Raw genomic sequence first — 12,073 nt, forward strand, 5'->3', positions numbered from 1 at the left:
AAGACAAGAATTTGAAAGATAAGAATTCCAGAACAATTTAGCAGTTGAAACTATGTGAGTGGATAAACTGATTCATAAGTAAATATAAGAAAATATATATTTTTTTAAAGTGAAGGGGGCTTTCCTAGTGGCTGAGCGGTAAAGAATTTGCCTGCCAGTGCAGGAGACATGGGTTTGATCCCTGGTCTGGAAGGATCCTACATTCTGCAGAGCAAGCAAGCATGTGAGTCACAACTACTGAGCCTGTCCTCTAGAACCCATGCCCTGCAACAAGAGAAGCCTTTGCAGTAAGAAGACTGAACGCCACTAGAGAGCAGCTCCCGCTTGCCGGAACTGGAGAAGAGCCCACCTAGCAACGAAGACCCAGCACGGCTGAAAATAAATAAATACATTTTTTTTAATAAAGAGGAAATATGACAAATAGGAACTAAGGGAATCTATTGACAGTAGACCTGCCTTGAAAGAAATGATAAAAGTATGTTTTCTAGAGAGAAGGAAAATTATATAGGTTGGAAGTCCAGACCTATACATACAAAAAAAGGTCAGAGAAGGAATAAATAAAAAATAAAATCTTTTATATTCTTATTCTTAATTGAACTAATAGTTGTTCAAAATAATAATAGCAACAGTGTATTATATGGAAACGAATGACAGCAATATTGGAAGGGACAGGAGGGAGAAATTGGGAATATTGATACTCTATTATAAGGTATCTACACTATCTGTGAAGTGGTACAGAATTATTGAAAGCGAACTTAGATTACTAGTAAAAGTATATTGCAAACTTTAGGGAAACCACCAACATTTTTCAAAAAAGGATAATTCATAGAAGAGAGAAAACAGAATAATAGAAAATGCTCATTTAAAACCATAAAAGGGAGAAAAAAGGGAGAAGAGTAAAAAAAAAAAAAACAAAAGTAAAACCCAAACTACATGTTGCCTGCGTGCTCAGTCATTTCAGTCATGTCCAACTCTTTGTGACCCCATGGACTGTAGCCCGCCAGGCTCCTCTGTCCATGGTTTCCCAGGCAAGAATACTGGAGTGGGGGGCCATGCCCTCCTTCAGGGGATCTTTCCAACTCAGGGGTGAAATGGAGGTTTCCCACATTGTAGGTGGATGGTGTTAGGGGTCTTACCTTACTGTCGTGGAAAAGCGGCGTGTCCTCATGGTTATGGCTAAGGAGTAGCAGAAACGTCTGCTCTAGTAGGCAACAGATCCAGTTTGTGATCTCTTTTACATGGAGTGTTACATGGAATGTACTAGAAAAAAACTGAGCAGATAGCAGGATTTGTGAGGCATCCCAACACACACAGGTTAAACCTATGGTCAGCCAGGTTCAACATGTGAAAATCAATTAAAGTAACTGATCCCATTTATATGCAACCAGTCAATCCTAAAGGAAATCAACCCAGACTATTCACTGGAAAGAATGAAGCTGAAGTTCCAACACTTTGGCCACCTGATGCGAAGGGCCAACTCGTTGGAAAAGACCCTGATGCTAGGAAAAGATTGAAGGCAGGAGAAGAAGTCGACAGAGGACAAGATGTTTGGACGGCATCACCAACTCAATGGACAGGAGTTTGAGCAAGCTCCAGGAGATGGTGAAAGATAGGGGAGTCTGGCATGCTGCAATCCATGGGGTCCCAAAGAGTCGGACACGACTGAATGACTGAACAAACAGACTGATCATATTAAGAGAAAAAACTGAAAAATCATATGGTCATATCAAAACATGTAGAAAAAAATCCATCATCCATTCATAATACAAACTCTCAGCAAACTAGGATTAGAGGGAACTTCCTTAACTTCATAAAAAAAACAACTAGCAGGTTTACAGCTTTCACGTTTATTGGTGAGAAACTAGAAGTTTCCCCACTAAAGTCAGGAACAATGTAAGGATGTCTCATCTTACCACTGCTATTCAACATCATACTGGAAGTCCAAGCTAATGCAAGGAAAGGGATATAAAAGTAGACTGGGAAGGAAAGAATAAAACTGCCTTTGTTCACAGAGAACATGACTGTCTATGCAGAAAACCCCCCAAATTGACAAAAGCTTCTTGGAACAAGGAAATGGGACTTAGCAAGGTTACAGGATACAAAGTGAATATACAAAAAATCAACTGCTTTCCTAAGCACTAAAAATGAAAAACTACAATTTAAAATGAAAAGTGCAATACCATTGATACTAGCAACAAAACAAAAAATATATACGTCAATATAAATCTAAATGAGGAAAACTATAAAACTCTGATAAAAGAAATCAAAGAAGCTTTGAACAAAAAGCTATTCCTTGTTCAAAGATAGAAGATATCAATTCTAAGATGTCAATTCTTCCCAGTTTGATCTACAGACTCAATGTAATCCCAGTAAGTCTCAGCAAGTTATTTTGTGATTACTGACAAACTGATTCTAAAGTGTATGAAGTGAAGTGAAGTGAAGTCGCTCAGTCGTGTCTGACTCTTTGCAACCCCAAGGACTGTAGCCTACTACACTCCTCTGTCCATGGGATTTTCCAGGCAAGAGTACTGGAGTGGGTTGCCATTTCCTTCTCCAGAGGATCTTCCTGACCCAGGGATCGAACCCCAGATCTCCCACACTGTAGGCAGACGCTTTACTGTCTGAGCCACCAGGGAACTAAAGTGCATATAGAGAGGCAAAAGATTTATCAGCTAATCCAACAAGGAAGAAGAAAAATAAAGTCAGAGAACTGATACTACCTGACTTCAAGACTTCTTACAAAGCTAAAGTAATCAAGACAATGAGGTGTTAGCAAATGAATGCACACACAGACGGATGAAACAAAACAGAGTCCAGAAACAGACTCACAAATATAGTCAATCTTTGACAAAGCAGCAAAGACAATTTAATGGAGAAAGATAATCTTTCCAACAAATGGTGCTGAAACCACTGGAATCCACGTGCAAAAAAAAAAAAAAAATCTAGATATGACCTTATACCTTTCATAAAAGTTATGGAAAAATGGATTATAAACCTATATGTAAAAAAGAAAAATATAAAGCTACTAAAAGATTATACAAAGTAAAACTTAGAATATAACACTAAAAATGATATGTGAAAGAATATATTGATGACATTATTTAAATTTGGACTTCATTAAAATTTTAAACTTGTGCTTTATGAAAGACACGCTTAAGAGAAGACAAGCCAGAGCCTGGGAGAAAATATTGGCCAAGCAGGTATCTGATAAAGAACTTGTATCCAAACATACAAAGAACTCTTAAAACCAAACAATAAGAGAACAAACATATCAGTTAAAAAATGAGCAGAAGACTGGCATAGACATTTCATCAAAGATATACAGATGGCAAAGCAGCACATGAAAAGGTGCCCTCTCTCTCTCTCTATAAATACACACACACACACACACACACACGTATTTTGGCCATGCCTCGCATATGCAGTATCTTAGTTCCTTAACCAGGGACTGAAGTCACGCCCCCTGCAGTAGAAGGGCAGAATGTTAGCCAATGGTATGCCAGGGAAGTCCTGGTGCTCAATAATATGTGTTATTGTCATTGTTCAGTTGCTAAGTCGTGTCTGAGGTTGTTGATATTTCTCCCAGCAATCTTGATTCTATCTTGTGAGTCATCCAGGCCGGCATTCTGCATATAAGTTAAATAAGCAGGGTGACAGTATACAGCCTTGACATATTCCTTTCCCAATTGGGAAACAGTCCGTTGTTCCATGTCCAGTTTTGTTTCTCCTTGTCCTGCATAGAGGTTTCTCAGGAGACAGGTAAGGTGGTCTGGTATTCCCATCTCTTGAAGAATTTTTCACACTTTGCTATGATCCACATAGTCAAAGGCTTTTGCATAGTCAATGAAGCAGGAGTGGCTGTTTTTCTGGAATTCCCTTGCTTTTTCTATGATCCAACAGATGTTGGCAATTTGATCTCTGGCTCCTCTGTCTTTTCTAAATCCATCTTGTACATCAGGAAGTTCTCAGTTCACATACTGTTGAAGCCCTGCTTGAAGGATTTTGAGCATTACCCTGCTAGCATGTGAAATGAGCACAACTGAACGTGTTCAAGTATGTATTATTAACAAACTTCAAACTAAAATTACAAGATACTACTACATGCCTATTAGAATTGCTAAAATCCAAAAAACTGTCAGATACTGAATGCTGAATGAATAGGCACTCTCATTAATTGCTGATGGGAAAATAAAATGGTACGTTGCTTTGGAAGACAATTTGACAGTCTTGTTGTTCAGTCACTAAGTCGTGTCTGACCCTTTGCAAACCTATGGACTGCAGTAACACCAGGCCTCCCTGTCCCTCACTATTTCCTGAAGTTTGCCCAAGTTCATGTCTATTGAGTAAGTGATGATATCCAACTTCTGCCGCCCTCTTCTTTTGCCTTCAATCTTTCTTAACATCAGGGTCTTTCCCAATGATTTGGCTGTTGTATCAGGTGGCCAAAGTATTGGAGATGCAGCTTCAGCATCAGTCCTTCCAATGAATATTCAAGGTTGATTTCCTTTAGGATTGACTGGTTTGATCTCAGTGCTGTCCAAGGGACTCTCAGCATCACAACTCAAAAGCATCAAATCTTCAGCACTCAGCCTTCTTTATGTTCCAACTCTCACATCTGTACATGACTACTGGAAAAACCATAGCTTTGACTACATGGACCTTTATTGGCAATGATGGCTCTGCTTTTACTAATAAGCTGTCCAGGTTTGTCATAGCTTTCCTTCCAAGTGTCTTCTAATTTCATGGCTGCAGTTGCCATCTTCAGTGATTTGGGGGCCCAAGAAGAGAAAATCTGTCACTGCTTCCACTTTTCCCCATATATTTGCCATGAAGTGATGGGACTGGATGCCATGATCTTAGTTTTCTGAATGTTGAGTTTTAAGCTAGATTTTTCACTCTCCTCTTTCACCCTCTTCAAGAGGCAATTTAGTTCCTCTTTGCTTTCTGCCATTAGAGGGTATCATCTGCATATCTGAGGTGGTTGGTATTTCTCTTGGCAATCTTGATTACAGCTTGTAACTCTTCCAGCCCGGCATTTTTCATGATGTACTCTGTATATAAGTTAAATAAACAGGGTGACAATATATAGCCTTGTTGTACTCCTTTCCCAGTTTTGAACCAGTCAGTCAGTCAGTTGTTACATGTAAGGCTCTAATTGCTGTTTCTTGATTCGAATACAGGTTTCTCAAGAGACAGGTAAGATGGACTGGTATTTCCATCTCTTTAAGAATTTTCCACAGGTTGTTGTGATCCACACAGTCAAAGGCTTTGGCGTAGTCCATGAAGCAGAAATAGATGTTTTTCCAGAATTTCCTTTCTTTCTCTATGATCCAGCAAATGTTGGCAATTTGATCTCTGGTTCCTCTGCCTTTTCTAAACCCAGCTTGTATATCTGGAAGTTCTTGATTTAAGTACTGCTGAAATCTAGCCTGAAGGATTTTGAGCATAACCTTACTAGCATGGGAAGTGAGTACAATTGTTTGGTAGTGTGAACATTCTTTAACACTGTCCTTCTTTGGGACTGGGATGAAAACTGACCTTTTCCAGTCCTGTTGCCACTGCTGGGTTTTCCAAATTTGCTGACATACTGGGTGCAATACTTTAACAGGATCATCTTTTAGGATTTTAAGGTAGTAATGATTCCTAAGGCCCACTTGACTTCACACTCCAGGATGTCTGGCTCTAGTGAGTGACCACAACACTGTGGTTATCCCGGTCAATAAGACCTTTTTTATATAGGTCTTCTGTGTGTTCTTGCACCTCTGTTGCCTCTGTTAGGTCTTTACTGTTTTTGTTCTTGGCAGTCTTATCATTTGATAAAGCAATTGTGCTCCTGCTTATTTACTAAACTGAGTTAGAAACTTCTGTCCACACAAAAACCTCATGTGAATGTTTGCAGCAGCATTATGCATAATTGCCAAAGACTGTTAAGAAATCAAGATATCCTCCAATAAGTAAATGTAGAACAAACTGTAGTACTCACACAATGTAATAGTCAACATTAAGAAGAAACGACTTATAAGCCACAAAAAGACAAGATAGAATCTTAAATATTGCTAACTGAAAGAAGCCAGTTCAGAAAAGGTTACATACCATGTAATTTCAACTATACAACATTTTAGAAAAGGCAAAACTATAGAGACTTAAAAAGACCAGTGATTGTCAGGGGATAGAGGAGATTGAAGGAGAGATGAGTAAGTAGAGCACAGGAGATTTTTAGATTAGTGAAACTACTCTTTGATACTGTTATAGTAGATAATGACATTATGTATTTGTCAAAACTCACAGACCTGTACAAAGAGTAAACTTTAATGTAAACTGTGGATAATATGTAATAATAATTTATCAATACTGGTTCATTAAATGTGCCACTCTAATATAAGATGTTAAAAATAGGGAAAGCTGTGTACAGGGGAAAGAAGGTATATAAGCACTTTCTATATTATCTGCTGAATTTTTCTGTAAATCTAAAACTGTTTTAAAAAGTAAAACCTATTAGTTAGAAAAATCACTCACTGAATCCACTGAGTGAAGCAGTGTAGAAAATGGACTGAAAGTGAGCTAAAGAGAATGCAGGCAAGAAGATCAGTGTGGAGGCTATGATAATATCAACTTTCTCTCCCAGCAACAGTGTATGAGAGTGTATACTTACATCTTTGTCAAAAGTAGCTATCATTGTTGGTGAAAAATAATTTATTCTAATTCACATTTCTTTAATGTCTAATGAGGCCCAGCATCTTTTCATAGATAACTGACCATTTGTATTTCTTTTATGTCCTTTGTCTTTTTTAGTTATTTGTTCTTTCCTTGATTTACAAATTCTTTAACACCTTCTGTATTTTTTTTTCTTTTATTTTTTAAATTATGAAACTATGATAGCACATTTACAGGAGAGTTGAAAAACACAGAACAAAGTTACATATAGTTCCACTATATATTACAATTATTTTCTAAGTAGATAAATTAAGATTTTTAGTTGGAGTTTCAATATCAAACTCTCAAGATTTAACAGAATGAATATACAGAAAAGTAAAAGGATACAGTAGACCTGCATCATGATCCAATTGAACACAATGAAGATTTATACAATTTTCACACAACAGTAGGGTATAAATTCTATTCAAGTTCCCATAGACTATAAACTAGGAGACACTGGAACATATCCGGGGACACAAAACAAGGTAATCCTTTCTGTATTTTATCACAACGTAAAAAATATCTTTCGACTTTTATAACCATCATTTTTAATCACTACATATTATTTCACCACCAGAAACTTACTATTTAAAACCAGTTCTTAGTTTTTTAATGTCACAGATATCATTATGAAAATTTTGTGCACAGAGTTTTTTTATATTATGAATTCTTTCCTTTGAACATATTTTTGGAATAAGAAATACTTAATTTGTGACTGAAAACACATTTTTATACTTTCGATGAAAGGATATTATCAATTTGTACTGTCATCAGCAATATGTTAAATACTAGATTCACTGCATACTCACAATCACTAGGTATTACAGTATTTAAATATATTTGCTAATTTAGAAGCATAAAAATGTCCTTTTATCAATCTGTACTTTTCTTTATTTCTTTATTGGTGTAAACCAACATATTCTCAAATATTTACTTGTTTTTTCTTGAGAAATTTTGGTTTATTTTCTTCATTTATTAATCTAAGAGAACATAAAAATTTTTTCCTTTGACTACAATAACAGATCCATATGAATACTTTAATAATAAACTATAGCCTTTTGTTGTTTCAATTTGCTGCAACTATTTTTGATGTTCTATGTATGGTTTCCTTTTAATTTTAGTTATACCTCTGTGATATACAGAAAATTTAATTTTTATGCAGTCAAATAAATTTTCTTATGTCAATTCTATTATCCTAAGCTTAAATGATTATAGTCCATTCAGTAATTTGAAAATTATACTTTGTGTTTTTCCATGTTTAAATTATTTATTTTTAACTTATTACTCTCATAAACTTTAGCTTGTTTACACTAATAATAGCTAGCATTTACTGAGCATTCACTATACCACAGGTGCAATCATAAACCTGTTTACATAAAAGTGTTGTGATCCCACGGACTGTAGCCCACCAGGCTCCTCTGTCCACGGAATTCTCCAGGCAAAAATACTAGAGTGGGTAGCCATTCACTTCTCCAGGGGATCTTCCTGACCCAGGGATGGAACCTGGGTCTCCTGCACTACAGGTAGATTTTTTTATACTATTTTAGCCACCAGGGAAGCCCTGTTTACATATGTAAATTTATTTAACCCTTACAACTACCTTCTAAGGATTAAATGTTTGTAGTACCCCAGTTTCACAGATGAGGAGACCCAGGCTTTGTGTAGTTAAGTAATTCAGGTAGGATCACTCAAGTAGCACAGCTGGCAATACCTGGGTATTCGGCAGCAGAGTCTGACTCTAGAGCCTGTGCCTTTAGCATTACATTATACTATACTCAAGTTATCTCAATGACATTTTTAATAAACAATTCTCTTAATCATTGTTTTGTAATGCCTCCTTCACTGAAATTCTTTTCATAGAGTCTTAGACTATTTAGTTTGCTCTCCTGATTTCTCTTTTTATAGTAACAATACATGGTTTTAAAGACTATAGTTATAAAATGTATTTTTATGTATGAAAGTTTTAGGATATGTGTTAGTATAATTTTAAAAGGAATTTTTTTTTTTTTTGCAAGCAGAATCTTAGATCTCTGACTAGGGATCAGACCCATGTCCCCTGCCTTGGGAGCATGAAGTTTTAACCACTGGATCGCCAGGGAAGGCCCTGAAAGGAATAGAAAGTACCTGAGGAAAAATGCAATCTTAATACGGTATCTTTACCATACACTGGCGTCTTCCCAGGCAGGATAACAATAATGAGCTGCAGCCCTGAGTAGGTGTTCTTGAGATGCCGGAACATGGGCTCCACGCTGTCTGCCCCCTGCGCGTATTTGCAGAAGCAAGGCTGGCCCTGGATGGGCATCCCTGCGTCCTTGGAAATCTTCCGCAGCTGGTCGGTAAAACCCCTGGAAGGAGAAATCACTAAAAATAAAGCTTTTGTCTAGTTATCAACATCTAAAAAGTAGTAATGGAAAGTTTGGGAAGGGAATGGAAAACAAAGCAAAGATCTGTGTGCTCCATATAGCAAGAGGTCACCAGACTAGTGATGTGAAAGGCCAGCAACTGGTCAGTAATCTATTTTGCAAACCAAGAACACTATTGTATGGCTATGTGGCATTTTGTAGTTTACAAAGGATATCAGTAATAGAGTGTGCTGGTTAAGAGCTCAGCTCTAGAATTAGCATGACAGGTTCCAGTTCTAATTCTGTTACTTGCTAGCTATAGAATTTTAGACAAATTTTTTCAGTTTCTCTCATCTGTAAAATGACTACTTCCAATATAGGGTTGATGTGAAGATTAAATGAGATAATACATGTTAAGCACTTAGTGCACTGCCCAAGACCTGGTGTAAAAGCTTGATAAATTTAAGCTATCATACATTTCCTAATTTGATCCTGACAAGATTCATAAGAAGGTGGTAGGGTAAGGTGTTATCACCATTTTACAGATCTGAAAATAGCTTCAGGGACATTAAGTATTAGATCAAAATCAAATGCTTAGATAAGTGGCAAGACCCAGAACTATGACCTAGTTCAGAATTTCTTTCTACAATAATACCTATTTGAAACTAGGATAGCAGGAAAGATTCTGTCCTCAGAAAAGATTTAGAAAAAAAAAAAGAAAGAAAACATAAAAAAAAAAAAGAGGTAGACAGCACTTTAATAATTCTGCACTTAGCCTAGGATAAATAAGTAATAATGTTGAGGTTTAACAATCACTTTACTTGTTTTTAAAACAAATACATCCCTAAGTCAAGGATCTGAATGGTCTTTGCTCAAAAACTCTGATTCCCTCAGGACAGATGAAGTTTATAGGAATTCCCTCCTCCTCCTTTTCCTTATTAGTATCTAATTCAAGAAAGTATGAAGTTGAATATTTTCAGTTAGCCTGAACAAGAGCCGTAAGCCCAATGATTATGAGATTTCTATCAAGCCATGAATAACAAATGTAAAATGAAAAGAGTACCTCAAAGCTTGAAAAACAACTGGAGGTGTTTTCTTTAGTCTCTGGAGGTCAAGAAAGATAATCGCAGCATTGTACTTAACTGTGCTCCAGACATTTTACTTGAAAGTCAGGGGATAACAAGTTTGGAGAAAGAATATACTACGTGAACCTCAAGACATACATTTAGAGATCTGGAGCTAATAAAAGGAGGTGGCACTAATGGTAACCTGCCTGCCATTGCAGGAGATGCAAGAGATGCAGGTTCGATCTCTGAGTCGGGAAGTTCCCCTGGAGAAAGGCATGGCAACCTACTCTAGGATTCTTGCCTGGAGAATCCCATGGACAGAGGAGCCTGACCAGCTATAGTCCACAGAGTCGCCAGGAGTTGGACATAGCTTATTTAGCATGCACACATGCATGAACAGAATTAAATAGAAAAAAAAAACTTTTTTCACATGAGGGAGGCCAAAACAAATTCTGAATTGATCCTGGGGTAAACTGATCTCTATGTCACTCAAGAACTATTCATTACAGGCATACAGGGTCTGTTAGTGGACTTATATCAGACAATAATAATTTTTCTTAGGATTAGATTCTAGAGAGGAGATAAGAACTTTACACAAATATTATAACTTTATTTTATACAGGCAGTGACAAGTACAAATGGAGAGGATACTGACAAACTACTAACTTTACTATTATGGATTATTTCCGCATCGCAAATCACAGAAGATTGAGTATCATTTAGAGGAGTAGAGATAGAATGGAGGCATTTCAGTAAAGAGCAGCATGAGTGTAAATGGAAGAAAACACCAGAGAGTTTGAGGGCATACAGTGTTCAGTTTCTTTGTCCAAAATATATAAACATGGAGAAAGGATTTAAAGAGGCAAATGAAAAACTTCAAAAATGGTATTCTTCGTTAATCAGAAGCCTAAAGTTTTAGAACGGAGCTCATCACAAGTGGAGTTGGTACTCTTTTCACCATAGCACAACTCCTCAAACAAGAGTAACAGCAGAAGCCCTCAAGAGGGCCACAGCCCTAAAGACTGGTGTTCCAAAGGAGAGGAGACAGAGGAGAAAGGAAACCAAAGTGATAAAAAGAAACCAGGAAGGCAAGAATGGAGAGACTGTCAGTAAGGCAGTCAATTGTATCTAATGCTGCACAAATTTTGAAAAAATAATGGGTCAGAATCAGTTCAGTTGCTCACTCATGTCCGACTCTTTGCAACCCCATGGACTGCAGCACACCAGGCTTCCCTGTCCATCATCAGCTCCCGGAGACTACTCAAATTCATGTCCATCGAGTCGGTGATGGCATCCAACCATCTCATTCTCTGTCATCTCCTTCTCCTCCTGTCTTCAATTTTTCCCAGCATCAGGGTCTTTTCAAATGAGTCACTTCTCATCAGGTGGCCAAAGTATTGGAGTTTCAGCTTCAGCATCAGTCGTTCTAATGAATATTCAGGACTGATTTCCTTTAGGATGGACTGGTTGGATCTCCTTGCAGTCCAAGGGACTCTCAAGAGTCTTCTCCAACACCATAGTTCAAAAGCATCAATTCTTTGGTGCTCAGCTTTCTTCACAGTCCAACTCTCACACCCATACATGACTGTTGGAAAAACCATAGCCTTGACTAGAAGGACCTTTGTGAGCAAAGTAATGTCTCTGCTTTTCAATATGCTGTCTAGGTTGGTCATAACTTTTTTCCCAAGGAGCAAGCATGTTTTAATTTCATGGCTGCAGTCACTATCTGTAGAGATTTTGGAGCCAAAAAAATCAAGTCTCTCATTGTTTCTATTGTTTCCCCATCTATTTCCATGAAGTGATGGGACCAGATGCTATGATCTTAGTTTTCCAAATGTTGAGTTCTAAGCCAACTTTTTCACTCCCCTCTTTCACTTTCATCAAGATGCTCTTTAGTTCTTTTTCGCTTTCTGCCATAAGGGTGGTGTCATCTGCATATCTGAGGTTATTGATATTTCTCCTGGCAAT

At 37.3% G+C, this 12,073-nt stretch overlaps 1 protein-coding gene across 5 annotated transcripts in view; it reads right to left on the reverse strand.

The window, feature by feature from the left end:
• Window positions 1–12,073, reverse strand: part of AGO3 (argonaute RISC catalytic component 3) — a 127,940-nt gene that overhangs the window by 29,957 nt on the left and 85,910 nt on the right. For all 5 annotated transcript variants that reach the window (XM_040231610.1, XM_040231609.1, XM_040231611.1 and 2 more), the window contains one exon: window positions 8,857–9,041. In XM_040231610.1, the coding sequence (XP_040087544.1) occupies window positions 8,857–9,041 (185 nt within the window). The remainder of the gene's footprint in view (window positions 1–8,856; window positions 9,042–12,073) is intronic.

Source organism: Oryx dammah, unplaced genomic scaffold, assembly GCF_014754425.2.
Source record: "Oryx dammah isolate SB20612 unplaced genomic scaffold, SCBI_Odam_1.1 HiC_scaffold_28, whole genome shotgun sequence".
Taxonomy (NCBI): domain Eukaryota; kingdom Metazoa; phylum Chordata; class Mammalia; order Artiodactyla; family Bovidae; genus Oryx; species Oryx dammah.